The sequence below is a fragment of the Strix aluco genome, chromosome 1 (genome assembly GCF_031877795.1).
Source record: "Strix aluco isolate bStrAlu1 chromosome 1, bStrAlu1.hap1, whole genome shotgun sequence".
Taxonomy (NCBI): Eukaryota; Metazoa; Chordata; class Aves; order Strigiformes; family Strigidae; genus Strix; species Strix aluco.
Genome location: NC_133931.1, coordinates 8,822,342 through 8,847,706, shown reverse-complemented (window position 1 = coordinate 8,847,706; position 25,365 = coordinate 8,822,342). Strand labels below are relative to the sequence as shown.

General features: G+C 37.8%; 2 protein-coding genes across 15 annotated transcripts in view; both read left to right on the top strand.

The window, feature by feature from the left end:
• PHF20L1 (PHD finger protein 20 like 1) overlaps positions 1-19,142 on the top strand; it is a 62,797-nt gene extending 43,655 nt beyond the window's left edge. For 6 of the 14 annotated variants that reach the window (XM_074838250.1, XM_074838006.1, XM_074837829.1 and 3 more), the window contains 7 exons: positions 85-279; positions 639-820; positions 2,730-2,829; positions 4,973-5,168; positions 5,572-5,941; positions 9,333-9,498; positions 10,648-16,185. In XM_074838250.1, coding sequence (XP_074694351.1) covers positions 85-279; positions 639-820; positions 2,730-2,829; positions 4,973-5,168; positions 5,572-5,941; positions 9,333-9,498; positions 10,648-10,790 — 1,352 coding nt within the window. In that variant the 3' untranslated portion in view covers positions 10,791-16,185. Of the gene's footprint in view, positions 1-84; positions 280-638; positions 821-2,729; positions 2,830-4,972; positions 5,169-5,571; positions 5,942-9,332; positions 9,499-10,647; positions 16,186-18,983 lie in introns of those variants that run through there. The other 8 variants (XM_074838481.1, XM_074838821.1, XM_074838403.1 and 5 more) reach the window with 4 other exon arrangements.
• A 2,089-nt stretch (positions 19,143-21,231) lies between these two features.
• The window catches only part of TG (thyroglobulin), a 162,003-nt gene continuing 157,869 nt past the window's right edge, over positions 21,232-25,365 (top strand). Inside the window, exons 1-5 of the mRNA XM_074837627.1 lie at positions 21,232-21,319; positions 22,946-23,054; positions 23,970-24,067; positions 24,525-24,728; positions 25,082-25,241. Coding sequence (XP_074693728.1) covers positions 21,232-21,319; positions 22,946-23,054; positions 23,970-24,067; positions 24,525-24,728; positions 25,082-25,241 — 659 coding nt within the window. The remainder of the gene's footprint in view (positions 21,320-22,945; positions 23,055-23,969; positions 24,068-24,524; positions 24,729-25,081; positions 25,242-25,365) is intronic.

The following is a 25,365-nucleotide window of genomic DNA, read 5'->3' as shown; positions in this document are numbered from 1 at the left end:
TACAGTATTATTAAATACTTTTTTTTCGCACTTGTCATAAACTTTACTTTTGTAACAGCAATTTATTTTCTTCTAACTTTTCAGATTATTCAGATTATGAAGATAGTTCTGTTGAATTCCTGGACAGGTGCTCCTCTCCATTAACACGGTCCTCGGGGAGCTCTCTAACTTTGCGCAGCATGTTCTCAGAGAAGAATACATCATACCAGTATCCAAGAGCTATCTTGTCTGTTGACCTTAGTGGAGAAAGTAGGTTGGCTGAACAGCAACTTTCAATTTGTAGGTTTAATTCTTTAAGATAAAGAGAATTTTAAAGGAAATAATTCAGTTTGTGTTTGGAATTGTAGCTATAAATATGGTGACTGATTTATATTTCATCTATTTAAATCAAAATGCTTACACTCCTCAAGCTGTTCTGCACTGTACTTGCTTTGGTTAAGTGTGTCTACTCTGCTTCTGAGGAGATCATGTTAAAGGCATTTTGCAGAATTTGACAAGAAATCTAATATACTAGCGGTGTCTTTGAGAGCAAGTTTTTGCTATATGCAGGTTAAGATTTTTAACTGTCAACCCTCCCCTATAAATGTAAAGTATTGCATCTCTGCATGCACGATTTCACATGTATTTATTTTTACTAGACCTTTCAGATGTGGAGTTCTTGGATGATTCCTCTACAGAGAGTTTGTTACTTAGTGGTGATGAATACAATCAGGACTTTGATTCAACTAACTTCGAAGAGTCTCAGGATGAAGATGATGCTCTCAATGAAATTGTTAGGTGCATTTGTGAACTGGATGAGGAAAATGGCTTTATGATTCAGGTAACGAAATTGGGAGGGATATATTTTCCATGTGAATTTCCTGCGTGTGAAGGTGCCCTTTTAATGTGTTGGAGACTGAAGTTATGTAGAGAACTGTAAATAGAAGTGAACAATAACAAAATATTTTTATATTGTGCACTTTGTATTATTCTGGTGTATGCAGAACTGTTACTCTAGGATGGGGTTTCTCTAACAAATCAATATGTAGAAGAGGTTTGTAAGGAAAGGTAACCTTTTTCTTTATAGCCAGTTGATGAATTTGGAATAAAGTATCCTTTCCCTCACACAAATCATCACTTCTGTCCACAGACGATCCCGATTATACCAGCCCTTCTGGTTTGGCCCTTGTGCTTTGCAGTACCAATTGTAGAAACCACTCTTCTCACTGTAGATTGTACTTCAGGTGTATCCAAGATCTCTGCTACACAGATGTTACTATTGTCAGTAACCGTGATGCGTGTGTCGTGTGTGCTTCATCTTTAGAATAGCAGTTCTCAAACTAGAAATCAGTAGCTGGTTTTAGAAAGTAAGGGTTTAAATCTTACTTGGAGTAGAAAAAAGGGAAGAAGACTATACAGTATCTGCATAGCATTCAGGTGCTGATGGATTGCAACTACTGCTGCTTATTTATTTGTACTCCAATGGGGGGATCATTTCCCATCTAGCAATGAATAATTTAAAGTCTTTGTCTCAAGGAATTCATAATATAATGATTAGATCAGATGCAAGAAACAGTGAGAAAGAACTCAGTTCAGTCACTAAAAAAGCCATGAACTTCTGTGGTTTTTTTCCCCTACTCAAAAACCAGGTTTGTATTCAACTATTAATGTGGTGCAGTTTCTGTTGAAAATATGGAGCCTTTTTAGTTGAGATTTGGAGGAAGAGCAAGTATGACTGTCCTGTGTTAATGGACTTAAAGTCTTTTGGAAATGACAGAAAGACCTGAAAATGAAGGACACAGACTGTCCCTGCGAACACACTGAAATGCAGTGCTGTATTGGAGGAACTAAGCAGGAGTTCAGCTATGGTAATAAAGTAGAAAAATGGGCTGGTGTAGAAATCTTTGGAGAGAGGAGAGGGGATCGTAGCCATAGTGACATGACAAGAGGAAAGGTGACTTCAGTGTTTTGAATAGACTGATGCTCAAAAGCATGTCAAAGCAAAGAGGAGAGACTTCCAGTTGTAAACCAGAAGATATTTAGAACACAGGCAAACACTGAGCTGAGAAAAGGAAATGTATTTTTTAAGTGGTAGTTTCCTGCCTGTTTCTAAAGTCCAACGATAGCTTGATTTTTCCTCTTCGTGCCTTGTCTCACTGAGAGCAACCAGTTTGCTGTTTCTAGGCCCTCATGTCTTACCACTTCTATTTTGCTCTCCTTTTCTCTTGTTTCTCCTCTTTCATTTTCTCTTCATTTTCTTTTTCTTTTAGATTTTCCATTGGTGCGATATTAAAAACACATCTTTCTAGCGCACTGGAGAGATGCTTTGTAAATATAAATAATTAAACTGAAGAGTTTTCTACTTTTCACTGTTATGCTGTAATGTATTACATTATCTTTCTACTTTACTGTAATATTATACTCCTGTTTTATGTTTCACTACTAAATATTTAGGTGCTAAAATACTGAATGTTGTAATAAAATATTATTAAATATTGCATCTTCAATTTCTTTTTTTTTTTCCAGTCTGGAATTTGTGGTTGAGGTAACTTTCAGAACTAGAGTTCTTTTTTAGCTTGATGTCTTTGCCTACCCAAACACAAATTGCCCAACTAAAATAATCCTACTCAAACCAGCTGTTTAAGTTAAACTGCTGTTCTCTGCATTTTGACGATACAAGAAATAGCTTCTGATTTTTGAATCTACTTACCTCAGTTTTAGTTTTTGCTTTTGTTTTTTTCTGATGTCAGTGTGAAGAGTGCTTGTGTTGGCAACACAGTGTATGCATGGGTCTGTTAGAGGACAGCATTCCAGAGCAGTACATCTGTTATATCTGCAGAGATCCACCAGGTATGGGTAAACCACCTTTATCTGCAGCTGTCTGCTTGGGATTTTTAAGCGGAGATGTTATGTATTGCTTAAATTGTTAAAGCTTTGGTTTTTGTTATCTGTTATATTTCTTTGGGGCAAGAAATTCTAAGTTTGGCTCTGAGCAGAAACTTTCCTGTTAATAACATCTTGTTCAGCTATGCTAAATCTTATTCATGACCTTAATTACTATCGCTTTACTTGTTGAAACCTAATTCCCCCAAAACATTAGCACTTTTTCATGTTATAGTCTGAAAAAGTTTCCTAAACAAATGATTCTTGTTCAGTGATCTGTTTTGCCTATACTTGGAATCACATCTGTTCATTTAAATATTTTTCTAGAAAAAGGACTCATTACCACAGTGCACTCAAATATACTGTGGATGTCATTTCATATTAATTGCAATTTTATAAGGTTTGTCTTTGTCCAGAATTGTGTAAATAAAGGTGTGGAACTGAATATGTAAAATATGAAAAATTCTACCACTTTTTTATGGTAAACAGTAGTGCACAAACAGCACATATTGAACTGAAGATTGTTAGGATAGGTTTGAAATGGTAAGAATTAGGAACAGTCTATTTACTTTTAAACTGAATACATTTAATTAGGAAGATGTTGATCTAAAAATGATTCTGTCCATAAACCCATTTTTCTTAGCACTTATTTGGAGAAAAACTGTATAGTTTGGAAGAAAGTTTTTAGTATTTTTCCTGACAATTGATACAAATGCACATACACATCTTCTGGTGAAATATCCAACAGTCCAGCTGTTTCAAAAGGGGCAATGATTTACTTTCATTCTGAATTTCAGAAATCAAATCTGAAAACTACTTGCAGAGGTATAAAATAGCACAGTTTTTAGATGTGACCTTTTCCATTTGCCCCAATCTGAATCTAAATTGATGGTATAGAGTCTTGTTTGATAGTTCTGTGTGGTGTACTCTTTGAGCAGTCAAGCTTTTTCTTATTAAAACCAAATAATTTGTCTTGTGTTCTTTCCCTGCACTGTACTAGGTACTTCGTTATCCCCTGCTATGCAGAGACTGTGTCCCTAATTTTTATCTTCTCTCCCTTCCTAACCATTACTTCTTTTCTTTCTATGTCAGGAGAAAAAGGTCATTCACAATGTCAGTATTTTAAAGTGTATTGGGATAATGGGCAGAAAGGAGATAGACAGGGTATTCTCCTGAAAGGTATGAAGGGCTTCCATCAACCCATTCTTTGTTCTGTATATGATGATAGTCTGATATGAAATTGAGTGTAAGATATTGCAGTCTTAGTCAGTCTGTTTGTCTGGGTTCCTCATTGTAAACAATAATATTGGAATAATTAGAATTATACATTTCTAGTTTCGTTGGTTTTGGGTTGGTTTTTTTGTTGTTGTTGTTGTTGTTGGGGGTTTTTTTGGATAGTTAAGTTACTATAGAAGCATTAGCTAAATACTCAGTCATGCCTGTTGGGTTAAGATTGTAGATGCTGCCAGAGCATGGGAGACCTAAGGCCCACTTATATCGAAATTGTGTCTGGTAGTGTCTGATAAAAGGCGTCTCAAAGGAGAGTGTAAGAACTCTGCTGTCAAATAACTTTGAAATGTCTGTTTTTCATTAAGCCTTCTCCTGGCTTCTAATAAATAGATACTGACTTTGGTATTGAAGCAAAACAATTGTCTTTTAGGAACAAACTAGGTGTTTTGGATATGTCCATATAAAATCCACTCTCTAACATTTCTCTTGGTAACTTAGGTTTTCTTTTTTTTTAAAAAAAAGTAAGCTGACATAGTTAGATAAATAAAATGCCAATTTAAACTTTTTTTTCAGTTAGATTGATAATAGTACAGTTCTTATATCCTGTACTTTGATTGCAAAGGTGATTAGATTTTCTTTTCAAATGCCATTTAGAGAGGTCTTCGGATTTCAGGTTTGGTTTTTTTTTTAGTAAATGTCAAGTTTCCTCTTAATCCATGAAAACTAAATTTTAATATATTAATAGCAAGATCTTGAATCATTTTTCATGGATGTTAGGAGACATTTAGGAGAGTACAGCATATAATTATAGCACTCTAGTTTTAAATACAATTCTGCTGTGGCTTTAGATGGTCTTCAATTTGTTTATTGCTTACCCCAGGTCAGAGGTGGAGTGCCAAATATCTTTATGATAAAGACTGGCTAAACAATGGACACATGTGTGGATTATCATTTTTGAAAGAAAACTACTCTCATCTTAATGCCAAAAAGATTGTGTCAACGCATCACCTACTGGCGGATGTCTATGGTGTAACTGAAATATTGCATGGACTACAGTTGAAGATTGGGATATTAAAGTAAGTATCAATCCAGGGTTTATCCTCCATCTTTATATATTTAGGTAGCAGAGACTACCATTATTCCATATACATTATTCACTCATATTAAAGTTCTTCCTTGTATAATAGTTTAAATAATTCAAGTGCAAGATGTAGAGTACCCTCAGCTTCAGTGGGAGTTAGGTGTTCAGCACCTGAACCAATCTGGTGTATTGGGATTTTTGGTAATTTTTTTTTTTATAGACAGTTTTGTGTTAGAGACATTCTGAACTTAGCCTAAATTGATAAGTGACCTGAGAATACTTACGTGCTTGATAATGGTGCTTATCAATAGTTGTGATCTAGCAGAAGTGGATGCTTAATAGTTCAGTGCTGTAAGTGGTGTTCTCTAACTTGCTTTTTTTCCTCCCCTTCATTGCAGAAATAAGCATCACCCAGACCTTCATCTCTGGGCTTATTCAGGGATGCGAAAAGAACAAGAACAAATAACTGTTGGGGTAGAGAAAAAATTAATGACTTTGCCAGATTCTGTTAATCCAACTGAAAGGACGTGTCGCAGTCAAAACCATAAAGAGCAGCCCAGTATACCCCAGAAGATGGAAGAAACGTACATCACAAGTGAGCACAGTTACCAAAAACCACAGAGTTTTGGTCGAGACTGCAAAGCAGTCACTGACCCTATGAGCTCAGATGATGAAGATACAAGTAGTTTTGAGGAAGATCAGGAATTTCACACAGAGAATAAAAACTGTTTACAATATTCTTTTAAAGATGATGGCGTGAATGAGCAGGTAAGTATCATTCTTCATCTGGGAAGCTTCTTAGTTGGAAAAATATGTTCAGTGTGATAAAACTTTAAGCACATACAAGTATTTAGAAATGTTCATTGTTATAAGTCGACAACCTATCACATAAGTCAACAAAAATCACTAGAAGCAAAGTTGGATCACAAATTGTTTCAGGTGAAGTATACGCATTTCAGCTGGTGAATGAGATGCAAAGTATGGTTAAAATATTACTTATACCAAAAATGCTCGTGCTCAATCCAGTGTTCCGGGGCGGGGGGGAAAAATCCCGTGCTTAAAGTACAAGGTCTTGAAACAGAACTTATATGTGTTTTTCACAATGTGAGGAAAATGGGACAAGTTTCATTTTTTCTCTCAATTCTGTTTTCTGCATCTGTTTTTGTTGTTTGTTAAATTGAGATTTGTAATAGTGTTTATTACTGTACCGTATTCTTTTAATAGCAACTCTATCTAGAATTCTGTCCACAAGTAATGATTTACTGACCAACTAATTTTCACCTCATGCAACTTCTTTTGTGTCTCTTACGTGGCATATTTCTTCTAATTAAACATTTCACAGGTTTTTAGTCAGGATTATATTTGGCTGTTTAAACATCTCTTTCTCATTTTTGCATTAATGGCTTGAATCCATTACTTTGTGGAAAAAAAGTCTGAAACTTGTTAGTCTGGTTTTAGTGAAGAGTTCTCTTTGAGCAAAAAACAAAGTGAAACAAACCTTTCTGTTTTCTACAACACCAACTGTGTGAGAATAATCGCCCAACTCATCCCTCTTTTGAAGTACAGTTTCTGGTGTGGAAGAAATGAGTAAGATATGTCTTTTTTTCTTTTAATTTTAGTTTTAAATGTGGCATGTAAGCTATATAGTCTGAATGGGAATTTTTTGCTCATTCTAGTTAGAAATAACTGTTTGTATGCTAAATCGCATGATTATATTCAGTTTATATGGTAAGCAGCAGTGTGAAATAGTGAACTTTCCTTCCAACAGTAGCTTACATTGTCATTGTAAATAGTATAAATACATTTAGAATTAAAAGAAAATATATGAAAACAGTGAAACAAAAGTACTGTTTCCTTCAGAGACTAAAGCATATATCTAAAAACCTAAGTGCTCTCTGTTTTAAACCAGGAAGAGATCTGGGGCAGTATCAGAGTACTCTTTCCTTTGGAACACCTTAGTTCACCTTGTCAGTAGTCAGCCTTGATATCTGAAATAAGGCTTTCTGTCTAGACTTAATACTCATTGAAAAGCTCTCCTTGGTTTCTCCATGAACCTGTCTGTACTTACCTTAAAACCATGACAATACTGACATGGAAGTGCCATTTTTACATGAACTGACTTCTCTGTAAGATGTCTTCTTCACTGCTCCTTCTCAAAGTTTTGGTTGGGGCTTTGGGTTCTCCGTTCTAGCATCCCACAGAGCCTTGAGTATTCTGTTTTTCCATACTGTTTTGTCTTATACTAATCTACAGTTCTGTTATGTATCTTCTTTTCTCTTACAATGTTCAGATTGACTATTATCAAGTCCCTTTCTGGACTATGAATAATCTTTAAAATTGTATTTAGCTTCCTTGTTCTTGCTTCTGAAAGCTCAAGCCTTCCCCACCTGAACCTCCCATTTATTTCTTCTTCACAAGCTGGATCCTGTACTATGCTTTTCTTACTACCCCTGCCACCACTCCCTAATTGCCTACATTGATCTCTTAGCTTAGAGGACCTGTTTGATCCTGTGGATTTTTTCAAGGAGCATTTACTAGCCAATACAGAGGTCATTAAAAGGAAAAAAAAAATTATGATGTTATTTAGCTTTAAGATTTTCTCTAACTTACTGCAGCGGGCACCTAAAAGATTCACTTAACAGATGATCTTGGTTTTAGAATTACAGACTTGGGTCCTCATACAGCAAGGTTAAAATGACGTTCTTCTCTCAGGGTTTTGGAGAGGCTCTGAAAATTTTAAGAAATGGGGCATTTCTTATTTACATTGGAAATATCATTTATAAGATTAATAACAGTTTGAATAGTGAAAACACTGTGGAGTCAAACCTGATGTCTTGAGAGAAGAAAGATTTTATCTGAAAGTTTGAGAGTTTAGAGGCTTTTTTTGGCTTCTAAAATCTATCTTTGATAAATAACTTTAACTCTTTTAATGAATATTGTGACAGTATTTGTCCTCCAGGAATTGCTCATAAAACTGCCAACAGGTCAGTCCAAGTTTGATTTGTTTTTTAAATTGATTTTAAGTCTTAAAAAGAAAGTTATTTTTTTGGTTTAAGTAGTAACTTAGAATCCATCAGTCCCTATTTTCTTCTTCCCTTCTCACTCTTCCCATTCTTGACTGAAGGACAATATACTTTATGAAAAAGAATTGTGTTAAGTCTGTTATTGTGTGATGTGGAAAAAAATTAGCTGAGCACTTCACCAGAGAAGTGTGTTAATATGATAAAATTCACTCATTGCTCTGGCATTTGCCATGAACTAACACTGTGTGAGTGCATATCCAGCACTCTAGTCCCTAAAATAGAATCATCAGTAGTGAAAGAACTTAATCAGATACGAAGTCATAGTGGATATAAAATGGAAACTGTGAATCCTGCTAATTAATGGAGATGCTGAACATTTTAACCCATTAAATCTTGTATGCTTCCTTTGGTCATTTCCATTAGCTGCAAGGTCAAATACAAAAAAGATGAGGAACTTGGGTATTATCTCTGAGAATACCGATTATTTCAAAGAAGGCAATCTTCCTCAGACCCTATGTTTGCATAACTCTACATGTTACTGCCCTAGTAACTACACCCAGTCATGTTAAATTCTGTCCCAGACTTGGGTTTGCAAGTTACATGGGACCATAGCAATGGTAGGAAAAGTCTTTTGTCTTAACAAGCAGAATGGCCAGCTTATTTGTGCAAAATAATAACTTTTGACATCTTGATATTGCTGCATTTTAGGGAATTTTCCGTTATTCTCTGGCTAAAGTTGAAACAAACCTTAGGGTTTTGCACACTTTTGGTGATGGCAGAGCGATGCACTTCAGCACTTCATGATTTAAGTCCAGGTTTATGTAAAAAGGGCACAGAAATGCAGTCTGTCTTACTGCATTAAATAAAGTGCTTGAGCTGGTAAACTTTATCTCTTGCCTTACTCCCCCAGTGCTATACATGCTCATTTGTATGGAATTTGCATTTTTTTTTTGTTTAATCTATTGATGTGTCATGGTACATGGCTTTTTGAGTATGCTTGTTGTCAGGTAGACAGAAGTACAGTTCTAAACCAGCATAGTTTATCATATCACTCAAGTGTTGAAATCAACACCAGAAATGAAAACAAAAACCCCCTCTTAAATGGCAATTTTTTTCTTTCTGTTGCTCCTATGAAGAAGAATTCTGCTGAAGGAAACACTGTGTTTGTTTGTAATGAAAGAAAAGGCTCAGAGGAACAAGTGGACACACATCTTCAATGGCAGCTAAATCTCCTTACCCATATAGAGAATGTACAGAATGAAGTTACCAGCAGAATGGACCTGATTGAAAAAGAAGTTGATGGTAACTGCATTGCCAGATACTTGTTAATACACCTATAACAGCGTTTTTCATAGCCACTCTGTTGAAGGTGATCTGAGGCACTAAGGATGAATTTTCAAGTATTATATTAAAATTTGGGTACCCAAAATTATAACCAGAGCTTGTACCCTTGATCCTTCGTACCCCCTTCCACAAGTTTTGAATGCCCAATAAAGTAGCTTAAGTACTCAGGACTCCTGAAATTAGCTCAAGTTTGTGACTTCAGAAAGCTTAGAGAACTCGTCTAGTCCTTGTCCATATATGGATCATAAAGTTTATAGATTTTTTTTTTTAATTTTTTTTAAATTTTCCTGTCTGGAGTGGTTTTGGCCTGATTGTTCTAGTAATTAACAATATTTAGGAAAAAAAAGACATGTTTATTCTGCCTTTAATTTAGTTTGCTATATAGTAGTAAGTAACGGGTTTCAGGAAGACAAATCAATCTTTATGAGAATATGAGTGAAATTATAATGTAGGACAAAATATTACAGCACATAAGTTTACTTGCCAGTCATAGAAATTAAGAATGAGGGGTTTATAGTCTAGTGATAGGAGTCCTTCATTATCTTTTGACAAATACAATCTTACTCCTATTTGCAGTTTCACTTTCAATATTTCTCCTTGTGCTAGGCTGTAGATCTAGGCTAACAGGGTTGACCTTTTTCTTTCTCTGTCTCTGCAAGCATAGAAATTCCTTGAAAACATTTGAGGATTGGAAAACGATTTTGTAATCTGGATCTTGTAACCAGGAGCCTGTTAAAGTGGCAGAAGCAAACCTTGCATTTAAGGATTGCGTTCTCTGTTGCAGAACTGTCATAGCTAGAAGATCATGAACTAAGGTTTCTTTTATGTGTATAGATGGTAAATTGTTAGCCAAGGGTATAATTTGCTCCCAGGTACCTTTTTATAGTAACAATCAAATTAGAAGTTATGTTTGGAATATTTGAGTGAAACACAGAATTAGTTGGTGTTTCCCTAATAAAAATTTCTTCTGTTAAATAAAAATCACAGCCTCAGTATAGTTTCGCTTCTTATAAAAGACAGAGTAAGAAAGCAAAGTGGGGTTTTTTTTTAATATAAACTGTTTCTTGAAGACTTATTCTAATCAACTTCTTCCTTTTCATTCTGTAGTTTTAGAAAGCTGGCTTGATTTCACTGGAGAACTGGAACCACCAGATCCTCTGGCAAGATTGCCTCAGCTCAAGCGACGTATCAAACAGCTCTTAATTGACATGGGGAAAGTACAGCAGATAGCAACACTTTGCTCTGTATGACAAAAGGAAGAATAAAGAAATACAAATAGGTTCCCTTACAGTGATTTTTCTTACTAGCCACCAGACTGACAGGAAGACGGCAAAAAGCTGAGCATTTATCTGGTTCTTTGCTGATTACGTTAATAGCCTGAAGCTTTAGAGAGGAGAGGAAATTTAGAGTAAGGAATCTGTTATATTGGAAATCTGAATATTCAGTGTCCAAGTTTCAAAATGTAATATATTACTTACTGAGGAATGTTGATATGATTTTAACATGATAAACAAGAAAATCCCTGCATAAAAGAAAGTTGAACAAAAAATCTGTGAAGAACAATGTTACTGTTTTGAAACTTTTGGCAAAAAAATCTAAATTTGCAGAATTCAGCTGACTGAAAAATCTCGGGAACTGCTTTTTTAATGAATTCCTCTTATCTTGCTAGTGAAAGATAGACACGGAGAGATCTGTAGCCTCTCTACAAGGAAAGTTTTTAGATTATTTCCTTCTCATGAATGTTCTGGAAAACGAACATACTAGCTTTGATTTTTTTGAAAGAAATTACTTACTATGGTCTCCTTTTTAAAATATTTTTTTAAATAGAAATCCTTATTACAGCACCCTTAGGCTCCTTTAAAACATAAGTGACAAATAGTGGTCAGATGTGCCAAATAATATTAAAACCACTGGGATGAGAGTTTGATTATGACTTACATGAAGGTTTTTTCCAAAGTCCTACTTGGTGCCAGCAATCCATCCAAAATTGTGTCTAGTTTATATTTTTTTATGTTCTATTGCAGTATTCAGGATTCAGTGTACATTTTTGTCCTGGGTAGCTCTGTTCTGGTCTTGGCCCTCTGAAACTTTACCATCCTCAGCTGGGATGAGGAATGACAAGAGCAGCAAAACTGTCTGTGGCTGTGAATATACTAAACCACTAGAATAAATATCAGAAGATACCTTATCCAAGATGTTTTTATAAAATCTTTCAGCTTCAGTGAACAAAATGTCATGAAACCAAAGGCAACCTACTTGCTCTGTTAGCTCTTGCTGGATTTTGAGCCCAGGACTTTCTCTGTGCTTATAAGTTGCCGCTGTACCCAGTGCTACATGCATATTTGTATGGGTATGTATATGTGTATAGATACACATGTACATATATACATACTATATACATTTATATCTACACATGTCTAGTTTTATTACAATAGACTATAAGAACTGGTGGTTAACATTAAATGTTACCTTTTAACAAGCAGTTTCTAAAATTGAAAATAATGTATGTACAGGTTTTGAAATTTGTAAAATATGACTGTTAAAAGGAGGCTATTTAACTGATGACATTAAGATACTTGAACATTTTATGCCTCACGTCTGTTTATCAGTTCTAGTTATCTGTATAAATGCGTTTTAGAACCGATAGACAGTAAACTTGAATTTACCTTTTGATAAGAGTACAAGCCACTGTACATTCAAAAATTATTTAAATTTGCAAACACACTGTTCTATATGTAAGGTACTGTATGTAAAACTGTTTATTAAAACTATTCTGCATACTCTACATTTTCCACTTTTCTTCCTGATCTTCATACAAATGTAAAAAAGAAGTGATTGTTATAATGTACAGACTATCAAAAAATCTTGGAATGCCTTTTGAGGATGCATAAAATTGAAAAATGTGCCAAAGATGGATTATCTGGGAAAGACTTTGCAACCAGTGCATTGAACTTTCATGATAAAACCATTATTGAGAAAGAAAGCAGCATGGCTGGTTCATTGCTAAAATAAACCTACCCTGACATTTCCCATCTGTCTATCATATCTGAAGTGAGTTATCACTCTTGATGTCCAAAGCAAAGTGTAAACCCTTGTTAGAGTGGTTGCTATTTAAAAAGTCTTGCCACATCAGGCTTGTAGGAGACATTACAAAGTTGCATGGTAACATGGAAGTTAATTACGGAATCATGATTGGCAACTTCATAATGCAGAAAGAACACAAGAGCTGAGGAGTTGTTGACATTTTTATAGCAACTGATATTAAATAAAATACTCTGTGTTACGTAGTTGGATGCTTAAATAACTGCTTCAAACAATATGAATAGTTGAGTGACCTACTTGCTTTTGGATATGTGAGACTTTTTTTATATATTATTCACTTGCTGCATATCCTTGAATGTGGTACTGTGTGTACTGTATAAGAGAAATGTAAATCCCGATGAATTACTTTGAAACAAAGTGGAGTGTATTTACATAATTTATACAGCATACACTGTAGCAATATTATGCAATGTGTGTGCATGTGTGTGATGTAATATAATTGTAAATGTTACTGATGGTGGAGGTGGACCGAGAGATTCCAGGTGGGAGGATGGAGGTTTCATTCTTAGTGCAGAGATGGAGGAATGGTATCCTGAAAAGGAAATCTTAAGGTCAAAGTTAAAGTTGCCCTTGCAGCTTAACTTGTCTTCTGTTTGTATATGTAATGGTCTCTAAATTTACATGAGTATGTAATTTTATCCTTCAGGATCCTGCCTTATTCAGGATGGACTGTGCTTACAAAACCAATCTGTTCAGTATTTTTTTATCTTCATTTCTTTGTGTATTTCTTGTATTATAAAAATTCCTGCAAACATTCATATCTTCTAAGAAATACAATCTCAGTGTCCTTATGGACAGTGCTATGATACATTGTGTGTTGCTTGAATGCTTCACAAACTTGTCTGAGTTTGCTTTCTCAAATTGTGATGTTAGTCTGTAACGTGAACCTTAGTTTTGGCCCCAGTTTCTCAAGTGTTCAAAGGTTTGGGATGCTTCTGAAGTTTTTTCTTTAAACACTTACAAGTCAAGTGCCATAAAAATGCTAAGTGTTTTGCACAGAATGTAACCTACAGTTGATTGCTTTGCTCATGTGCCAGTCAAACCTGATGTGATCTGGCTCATACCAGTATTTCTTCTAGTTGGCCTTATTGAGAGAATCTTTTTCCTATAGGCATCATTTTCCATCTGTCTTCCTGCTTCCATTGTAAATAAGCCAGGGATATACACGCAGTCTGTTTGCAACATCATTTGTTGGGGTGTGAATTGCAATTATTTGTGCTGTATGGTGAAAGAGGCAGACCCTCTCTGAGGAAGAAATAGTGTATGGCAATGTAAGGACTGGTTTTGATACATCTGCACAGAAAGGGAAAATTTTTAAATTTGCAACCTTCTTTTAACTTAGTATAAACTCTTAATTAACAAAAGGGAAATGCCAGTGTACAGAAGCCTCTTGTGATTTCACAGGCTAAATGTCAAACTTGTAGAGCCTTTAAACACTCAGCTTTTTGACTGAGATTGTTGGGGTTTTTTTTTAATGGAGGTATCAGGGTAATTCATTTCAAAGCCTTCTTCCTGTGACTGTACTGTAGGCATCTGCATCAGCAATTCTGCGTTTGTTACAGTGATGGCAGTAGGACATCAGTATTGAAGTCATAAATGAAATGTCATCTTGGTGACCAGATACCCCATGATGGGGCTGCCTATGTTTCAGTTACAAAGTGGGCTTCAAGTCATATGGCAGGGAATGAGTTTGGAAGATGCTTCCTGCTAACCTTTTTCCTGGGTAGCTGTAGGTTGAGTAGTGCCCATATTTTGCATATTCTGGCCTTAGATGCATAGATCTTTGTTCAGCTTTGGAGTAATTTACAGTGGTAGAAGCCTGTCTTCCTCTTTAAAATAGGTGAAGAAGGTGGGTTGTGATTTTCTGATAGACTTCACATATTCACTGGGTGGCAAAAAATTGAAACTGTTCTTCCATGGGTGCAGTCCTCTTGCATGGCTGGCATCCACCTGTCTCTTAATTTTGTCTCTGAGCTTCTACATGTGCTCCTCATCTGTTTATTCTGCAGTTTGCATCTGTTTCTCCTTTTGTTTTTCTGCTTTCTGCACTCTGGCTTCTTCTGTGATGCCTGGAGGGTTTCACTCCTCTGTTCTTGTGCCCAGTTCTTTCTGGCTGCTGTGGGAAGCAGTCGTAGGGACAGGTCTCTGCTCTTCTGTCCTCAGCCTCCAGTGTGACCTGCTAGCTGTGTATGGTTGGAGTGTGTCTACCATAATCAAAATCTTCAGATGTTTTTGCTGCCTTCCTTTCGTAAGCCTTTTCTAATCTTGTGCAAGTGGTGATCTCCCTCTACTCCCATCTGGCTTCTAACTTAACTGGACTTGAATGCAAAGCCCCTCTGCCACTGTTGGGCTCCACCACTCCTCACCAATCTGAAGGTTGGGATGTAAAGGAGTTGCTTGAACATCACAGTAAAATTATAAAACTATTTTGATGCTTGCAAACCAGTATATTTTTCCTTTGTATGTGAAGGGAAACTGTAACTATTTTTATTTGTTGAAACTTTAAAAGATGCAAAACAGATCTTGAACTGAACTGGAGCTTAATGTAAAAATCAACAACAAAAGTAGGGGGTGAGAAGCACTCTGCAAACAGGGGCTTCGTAAGCAGTGTGCAATCGGGCCATCTTGACTACCTTGCTGTGTTCGTAGTTATACGCGGGTGCTGATGTGTAGCAGAGGTGCATGCAATGATGCCATTCATTTGCAAACAGGACCCATTTTTGCCATGTCAGTTTGGGACACTGGAACTGTAGGTTTTCTCTCTACTGCTTAGAAATGTTACAGTACACGCACCTTAAGTTTGGAGTGCTTGTTAAGATCAGAGGCTGAATCACTTCCAAAGTGCCCGTTGCTATTCTCACATTTTATTAGCTGACACTTTTTTTTTTTCTCCTGTTGTATTGAGTCTATATGACTTTAAGTGATCATTTTGCAGAGGATGTTTGAAAATACTTCAGTAATGGTTTTTATTATACTATGTTGTGTCCTGGGCACTGGGTGTGGGGGTCTGTCTGTAGCAATAAGTATTATACACTATGTGTATATCTGTTTATATATGGAAAACAAATATGAAGCATGTAATGATGGTGAAAATACACTGCACAGAGAGCAGATTGTGCATTTGGCAGCCATCCTGCACCAGCCTGAACAACTCAAATAAAAAAATTGGAGACGACATGAAAAAAATGAACTAGCGTGAGAAATCATTCAGGAGTGAATTTCCCTTTCCATACACACCGGGCCTGTGTGTAAGTGATAGATGAGCCAACCTTGTTCTATGGATTGAATAACTAAAGCTAGTTCAATTGCTGTTTGCTTCAGACAGCAGCCTGCCTTTCTTTCGAACTGGCCAGAGCCACCTGCGTTCAGCTGTAGCCACGTGCGTCAGTGTATTGTCACTAAACACTCTGAGAGAGGCAGCAGTGCACTATTATTAAATCTTCTATGAGAGAAGCAAAATACTTTCTTCTGTGATTTGTTTTTTATAATAGCAATAATGTTGACTGCATTCTAATACTCACAATAAAGATCTGTTGAGATTGTTATGTGCCTGGGCTCCCCTTCAGTGGACTTTTGTTTTGGTGAGCTAGTGGTGCTTGTATACGTTTTAAAGCGTTAGCAAATCTTCAGCAGCATTTTTAACCTGTAGTCAGTGAGTTATATGCAGTCATCGATACTCATTTACTTGTATACATGGCAAAGCTTTAGGGGCTCTTCAGTTGTGCTTTAGCCTGGAGGCAAATTATGCAGTCAGTAAATTATTTACAGTACTGGATCACTGTGTGGCAAAATAATTAGAAGATTTTTCTGTTCCTGAACTGCTTTGGTATTTAGCAATTGCAGTGTTTGAGTTTTGCAAAGCACTCAGTTCTTAACACAAATGTCTTCCAACAGCATGTTCACAGTGATGGCATCTCTTCGGGCAGAGGTCTGCCTTCTAAGGGTGTTTCTAGTTTTGTGCCTTTGTACAGCGTCATTACAAAATAACTTCAATTTGCTTTTAGTGATTTATTTTAATATTGCCTACAAACTGTTGTTCAGGACTCTGGTAGAAAACAAATAAGTAAACAATGCTGAGAAAGTTCTTCTAGACATCCTGAGGACCAGGGCATAAATGATAAGCAGCAGATAAATGGACAGAATCTCAATGAGTTACTAACACAGAGAAATTCTTCTGTTGTTCACAGCAAAACCAGATATCATAAACATGTAACACTACAAAATTTAAATTCTGAAACGTATTTTAATCATTATTGAGGGACAGTCTCAAAGCAGTGTCTCAAATGTAAGATACAAGGTCAAATTCAGACCTTGGTGTAATACACTGAAACACTTTTTCTAATTGGCAGACTTATTAAGGAAGAGGTTTCCTGAATCAGACCAAACATCTAGCCAGCCCAGTGTCTTCAGTAGAAACACAATGTCAGCATCTGTGGAAACATACTGGCTACAAAAGATCTGTACAAGTTGGTCTTTCCCTTAGTGTGCCTTTCACCTCTGATAAACTGAGGTTTCCTTTAGCGATATCTTTATTGTGACCATCAGTTTTATCAATCACTGACAGATGAGTTTAATCCATCTTTTTTCATTCATTTCTCTCCGCAGCATCAGGTGACATACCGAGTTCCACAGCTTGGTTGTGGGATAGAAGGAGTTGTGTTTGTCCTTGAACTTGCTTTCTGACTCCATTGGCTGTATGCTATTGCCTTCAGTTCAGAGAAGGTTAAATACTGCATTATCAAAAAGACCAAAAGTAGTTTTGTCCTACTAGTACCAGAAGTTTGTCACCCTGTTGCTGTCCTTGTGTGACTGGCGGTGCCTTTTCTTGCTGCATTAACTTGCTTTTGTCAAATGTTGAATCGATTCGGTGTGCAAATCTATGCACCACGGCACTGCGGGTTGCAGAACTGACTGCTGCTAGGGGTTTCAAAACAATCTGCATCCCAGATGTGGGAATAAAATAAATGTTTTTCTACCTTGCATCACTGTGGCACTATTAGATAGAGGAAAACTGCATTATCTCCCAAGTGTAAATAAGAAAAAAGACATTTTACCTGTCCTAGAAATGGTTCATTTCTGCAGGGACAAAGGCAAATTCAGATGTTCTTATGTGGCTTCTTGAGGTTCTTTTGTCATCAACGGCACTTTCTCAGCCAGTAAATTATAATACCAAAAAATGAGAAGTCCTCTGCTCACTTTTTTGATCCAGCCAAGTTTAGTATAGAAGTTACTGGAACTTCCCCATCATTCTGTCAGTGTGAAGAACATGTCATGCATGAAGTGACTGAAACTTGCATTATCTGGTGGGGCTATGCTTTTTTCCTTGTCGTAATTTAATGTTGCATCACATGAGGATTTTTTAAAACCTAATCAGAGATGTTAAAGTGCTTCACAAGGTCTTATTATTGTTATCTGTGCCAAAATCATGTGAAGAAGACTGAGACAAATGTCTCATGTTTGAGAAGAAATGTACCAAATGTAAAACACTATCTGTAAGTGTAATGAGTTACTAACAAATGCTGTTAGTCTGTGTTTTTGCATAGTTTTCTTAAATTGTGGAAGAGGATTGACTAATGGTGATTTATTTAACATAGAAAAGCAGTCTATTATTTAAAAATAAATGATATGGGCATAATGTGCCAATGTTTTCAGTTCTTAAAATTTTTGCTTTCAATCTGCTGCTTCATTCAGGAGACTCCCTTAAGCTCATTTCTTAAACTAAGGTTGACTTCTCAGGCTCGAGTTTTATTTGAGCGGGAGCAACTTTTCTGTGTGTATAGATGTTTATGTATTTATATACAGGAAACATTTACCCTTGAGCTTTCCAATATGTAAAAATTGCAGTTGCACAAACAGTTTTTTCTGCTAAGAAAGTGTATGCAAAACTGGAACAATGAATAAATGGTCTGCTTCGCCCTTGAGGTTTGTGATTTCAATGTTTCATCACACTGACATTTTTCTTTCCCCCAACATTTATAGTGTATATTTAATAGCTTTTTGCCAGCGTGTACAACAAACAAAACACTCATTTCCAGCACTAGAGCAATGATTTTGAAGACATGTTAGTTTTAAGGCCATATTGGCCACAGGGACCTTTTCTGCTTGCTTCTTTTCTGCCCTTCATTGGTAAGCTAATTTAAGATATTCTTCCATCTTTTCTCAGGTGCTAAAAATAGAGGTCAATTCAATTGTCTCTTCACCAAAGGTTATGCAGTGAGGCTTTTCTTAATTTGAATTTGACCAGCCATAGACAAGTGCCTTTTTTTCCCTGACGAATGTGGATTGCGCATATTGCTCTGTAAACTATTTTTTCCTTTTCTTTTTTTCTTTTTAATCCACAGGCCATTGCATCCCATTGAACTTGCATGTACCGAGATGCCCATCTTGGTTTGACGCACATCCAGAAGTGGTTTAAGTGATGCCAACTGCCAAAACCCACTTTCTCACTTTGTTTTTTAAGAGACTTTTAAGACTTGATTGTTCTTCCCAACTTGCATAGTTCAGAGGTTGTTTTCTGAGTGTTTCTGAAGGAAATAAAAGTAATCTTGAGAATCATCACTATGTAGATATTGCAGATTTGTGTTTCTTTCTGTTAGTAATAGCCCTTTGATACCTCCTTGGTTTCCAGTCTGCCTTACTGTGTTATCAGCTACTAATGACTTTGGTAGCAAAGAACAGAGAACAGTGAATAGCAATGAGCTTGCTTCTCTCCCCATTTGCTGTGCAAGGAACCTGAATGACTTTTTTACTAACTGTAGAAAACTGGACTAAATCAATATCACACACGCTCTGGGTATGTGTTTCAGTGGCTTGGAAACTTCGTTGTACCTGTAAGCACTGACCCTGCTGCCCCGGGAGAGCCCATGATGCTGGGCTGGGCTGTCGCTTGTTGCTCTCCTGTACCTGCCCCACTGCACTGGGGCTCAGGCACAAAACTGAGGCTCTTGAAGCATACTTGAGTCAGAAATATATGTCATGATCAAACTTTTTATCTTTCCCAATTCAGCCACCCTAGTGCTAATGCTGGCTATTCTCCGTTTAGTCAGATTCCTTTGTTCTGCAGGTATGTTTCCCTACAAATCCTATGCCTATCCAGAAATCCATTTTCTTTCTGTGCCTGCTTAATCAGGACTATTACAGGATTTCTATTCTTTATGCCTCTGAAGGTTGCCTTTTTTGGTCTGTCATCTACGTTGGACACATTCTTCATCATTTCCCAGTTTGATCTTTCTGCAGACTATTGGCTTTCCTCAAGTCCAGAGAAAGTAAAATCCAAATGTAGTCCCACTGATTTTAAAAAGGCTAGTCACGCTAAAGCAAGCTTGTGCTGCTGTTTGAGATCACATTTACCATATATATCAAACAGTGTAACACTGAGTAGTCTACAGCCTACACAGAAGGATATTTGGATCAACATTAGCACAATGTTGGTCTGTAAGAGAGTATCAGAGTTGTTTCTAGACTGTCTAGTACTCATGAATCACAAACAAGAGTGCTGCTGTCACTTTTTCTTGAAATCAGCTTAAGTCCAGCATCAAACATGTCCTGCTGTTATTGTTTAGCTAATTATTCTGGTCTCATCTGTCCAACTACCTTTGCACAAGTAAGGGTGTGTTCTTATAATTCCCGGTGCAAGTAAATGCTAACTGACAATCATAAAAGGTAGACAAGTAAGAACTGATACTCTGGAACCAAGGAAATAATATTTCTGATATGTTTTTGGTTGAGGATCTTGCATGTGTCATGGAATCAGAATGGTTTGGGTTGGAAGGAACCTTTAAAGATCATCTAGTTCCAAACCTCTGCCATGGGCAGGGTCACCTTCCACTAGACCAGGTTGCTCAAAGCCCCATCCAACCTGGCCTTGAAATGTAATTAGTACCAAAAAGCTTCACTTAACATGCTTAATGGTTATACAGATCTTACACCTGGAGGACAAAGCCCAAGAACCTAAACTGCTTCTCGTCAGATACTTGCCGGTATTAAAGTGCATGGTGCAAGTGGGATTAAAAGCAAAAGCTCGAATGCAGTTGACTGTGACCCACAATTCCCTTCATAGCCAGTGGGGCTGTGTCCAGCCCGTTTTTCACTTAATTAAAAAAACACATTATGAATTGTATTTACACCTAGTGCTGCAGTGCTTGGAGGCCTAACTCTTCCCTTGTCCCCTCAGCAGACTAGGCTCTCTAGAAACACAAAAAAGTTCACTTCTGACACAGAGCACAGTCTGATTGCACCACAGCGCAGGTGAGTGCAGGAGCTCTTGCCTGGGGTCATGTCAATATGTTTCATTTGCATGTTGATTTAACTAAGTCCCCCCTGCACCTGCTGCCAATTGCTCTCCTCCCCCATGACCAGGGTCATCAGTGCTCCCTGGAGCGGGGATAAGAACTGGCTGAGGAGAACCACGAGGGATGTTCCAGGTGAATGGGCCTCTTGTGGTTTTCTCAGAAGCATTGTATGCGTCACTTGCCCAATTCTGTGGCCGGTCTACCAGTGCATAAGTGAACCCATCCACACGATGGATGCTATAAAAAGGCAGGCGAAGACTGCATGGGGTGTGCAGCGGTGCCTCACTGACAAAAGGGGATGGAGCTCTCCCATCTCAAGATGGGTTCCATCCCATTTTGCATCCTTCTTTGCTGCTTCGTTAATATAGCAGCAGCCAATATATTTGGTAAGTATACTTCTTTTCCTTTGTCTATATCCAGTAGTGACTGTGCTCCTGTGATCTTTGTACTGCTCTCCATATTATTCTGGCAAATTATATAATGATCTTGAATCTTTCACACTGCAGACTTAGGTAGTTATTGTGTGCTGTGCAAACTGAGTTTGGACTCCAGGTTAAACACTAACCTATAAGGGTCTTTAAATGGTCAGGGTTATCTGAGTTCAGTACACCTGGATTTTGGGTGGGAAAAAAAAATGTTTTCTGGAAGAACAGGCTGGGCTAGAGAAGGAGCTTGGGTAAGAAATGTGGTACTGCAGGGATGTGAAGGTCCTAAGATTATTTCTTCTACTTGTATGTGCCATCATCTAATTTAAGATTGAACCTTAAGATACTGGATAGTCTGAGTGTCATCCCCAGTTCTTTGGTCTGAGTTCGATAGTCCTGCACAACAAGGAATTTGAATCTCTGAATTAATCTCTTAACTCAGATGTCTTAGTAGACCCTCTCTAGCACTGTACACAGGGATCTCCGCACATCACAGAGCAAATGTATTAGAGTCATGTTTGAAATGAAAATGGTGAGGTTTGCCTACATGTGGATGTCTATAGGTGAGCAAACCTAAAATCCTTTTACAGTCTCATGAAAATTTTCACATGGGCTTAAAGGGACATGGTGAAAGCTCACAGAAACAGAAGTGATTGAGAGGTTTTAGGTGCACAGAAACTGACTGTGGTTAAAGTCATCCCTGAGCTGCAAATTATTGGAGACTGAAAAGTATTCAGAATACTTATGATGTATTTCAACTCAGCTCAGACCAAATACTTGATTAGGTGAATCTCTGGTCTAAATTACTGTAGCTATGGTTTTGTTTGTTTACTATGTTTTTATAGAACTAGTCAATGGAATTAAAGAGTAATCAGGTTTTGAGGATGGAGAAAGTATCAGCTCAACTAATCTGTTCTGTTAAAAATAACCTACTGAATTTCATCATTCTCCTAAAACAGCATTCAAATGTGGGTTTGAATGTATTAAGAACTGAAGAGTCAACTGTTTTCTTGCTAGGTGGCTTCAGTAGTTAGTTGATCACTTGCCCCAGTAAAAACTGAGAAGTGCTCTTAATATGAATTAGTCTGATGCTAACTGCTAGACACTGTTTCTTTTTAGGTCTTTCACGAGATTAAGAAGAAATACCTCTCCTTTTGGTGGAATAGTTAATGACTTAACTTCAATAAAGAATAAAAACTCAGAAACATGAATAGTGATGTGTGTGGTTATGGCAAAGGGCTATTTTGTGGTAATAGTCACAACAAACTCTAAGTAAAGTGCCCCAGCTACCAGAAAATGATAGCCATACCGGTACAGAACAGAGACTAATTAAATACAGGCCTCGGAAAGGAGTTTGTGAGCATCTCCATCATGTGCTTATCCTGCAGCTGGCAGCCCAGAGACTTTGTTCAGTACCTCCCTGTGCTGTCCCATGCAGAAAGGCACACAAGGAGCAATGGAGAAACAACCAAGGAAGACCCATGAACCTGGGGCTGTCACCACACAGCGTTGGCACTATCAGGGTTTTGATAAGTACAGGCTTGTGGTGAAACCACCCTTACGTGTTTACCTTCTTGCTGCTTTCAGAGTATCAGACAGATTCCCAACCGTTACGTCCATGTGAACTTCAGAGGGAAAAGGCTTTTTCAGGAGGAGAAACCTATGTTCCTCAGTGCTCAGAAGATGGCCAGTTCAGGTAATTCATGACTGCTATTTTCTGCTGTTATACAATCTGACCTTTCATTACTAATGAAAGCTTTAGCCTCTGTTTTGAAGAGCCTCCATATCGATGAACTGGAGGGTGAGGGGTGCACGAGACTTGAAGTGGTTTCATTGAGCCATGTTGCAGATCCAGCCTCTTCTGAATGAATTCCCTGTTGCTAGAAATAATCTCTGGGTTAAGAGGTCAATCTAAGACCTCTTAATAGGCTAATCTTGGCAGCATTATTTGCATGTTAAACACTTGGTGCAGCTTCCTGTGTAATGCAACTGCTGTCTTCCTACGCATGTGCATGGGCACATGGTCTGTGACCAGTGTGCCAGCTGGCACAGCTGAGCCAAGTTGACTGGGAGAAGTTATCCACCCTGCTCTAAGTGGCACAGTTGGGTTTCCTTCTAAAGGCAGTAAAGGAATTAAAAAGCGCATGGAGAACAGTGATATATAGAGCAGCATGTTGCCTGAAGACACAAGAAGTTAATGAGTTACAGCTGAGGCTGAGGGAGAGTATAGATTGTAATGTTCTCTACTATTATCGTATTGTTGTTGCCTTGGGTGGGGGACCTTGACCATTCTAGATTTGACTCAGAAAATGTCTCAAAATGTGTGGTAAATCTCAAATACTGAGAATTAGGATTCTGTCCAACCTGCTTTCTTCCTGAATGACTTAAAGTCACTTATCTGCAATTCCTGAAGACTTCAAAGAATTACTAGAATCAAGAGCTCCCGTCAGGTGGAGTTAGAGTCGCCAGAAACACAGCCCTTTCTATTCCAGTATTTGTGGTGTTAAAGTACTTGAACTTGTTTGGCTTGCTTTATGTTTTTGTTTATGTCCCGTACTGACTGAGGACTCTCATTAACAAAATAAAATATGTTACTTGCGATCTCCTTCAGGACAGTTCAGTGCAGTAGGAATGGTCTTTCCTGTTGGTGTGTGGATGAGAATGGCATTGAGGTACCTGGCAGCAAACAGAATGGTTATCCCATATCTTGTAAGTCACAAGTTTCTATTTTTGTTTAGATTTGGTAAAAAACATTTATACCTGCATTTGAACTGCTGAAATCAAGGATAGGTTAGCCCCAGACTTGGATGGACTCTAGTTTGTTGTACTTTGCTGGGTCTTTCTAGTGGAAGTTCTGGAGTTCCTTCAAGGCTGATCATGAAACCCTGATACACCTGGATGGTCTGTATTTACGAAGGTCACAGTAATGTAAATCATGAATGGAAGATCAACTTGGGGTATTGGCTTTTGAGTTGGAGAGCTTCAACCCGCTCTGTGGTGGGTTTCTCTCTACCAATGTTCATAACCTCAAGTCCATCAATGTCTTTATGCCATTTGGGTGGCAGAATCAGAACTTCTAGCTCTGAGAAAACTCAGATTGTCTTAATAAATGATTCAGTGCCCAATAAGTACCTTTGTCTAACAGTGCCCCTCTCTGGTGCTACAGGCTTATCCTTTTGCCAGCTGCAAAAGCAGAGGATCTTGGTGAGTCGATACATCAACAGCAGTAGCATCTCCTACATCCCTCAGTGCCTGGATTCAGGGGCTTTTGATGCAGTGCAGTGTGACACAAAGCTGGGTCAGTGCTGGTGTGTAGATCCAGAAGGAATGGAGATTTATGGCACCAGACAGAGAGGAAAGCCAACGCGGTGTAAGTAATATTCAACAAAACAGTGGGGTTTGTCGGTTTGAAGGGTTTGGTGTGAATGAAAGGTGGTAGATCAGGAGCTTCGACACTGAAGCCTACACTTATCCTATGGAAGTGTAGGTGTTTAACTGAGGCATTCAAGTCCCTGTTTTGTAGAATCATAGAGTATCTCAAGTTGGAAGGGACCCATAAGCATCCTCGAGTCCAACCCTTGTCTCCTCATACAGACAATAGGAGGAACCTGGGTGTTGATGTTCAATGTAATGAATCTAGCCCCCTTCCAAAACATGGGGTGGCTATTCAGCTGTTCATGGGAAGTTAAAGTACCAGTAAACATTACCTTTGTTTGCCATCAGGTCCGGGGAACTGTGAGATTCGAGACCGTCGCATTCTGCACGGATTTGGGGAGAAGAGCCCACCACAGTGTTCAGCAGATGGAGAGTTTCTGCCTGTCCAGTGCAAGTTTGTCAACACTACGGACATGATGTTCTTTGATCTCATTCATGGTTATAACAGGTAAGAGCACAGGCTTCTGAAACAGGAAAGCTATCCTGCATATCTCTTCTAGTCACTGTCTTACTGCTTGCTTTCTTCCACATGAAGCCCTTCATCTGTGACCACAGATGATATTTTCTCTTAA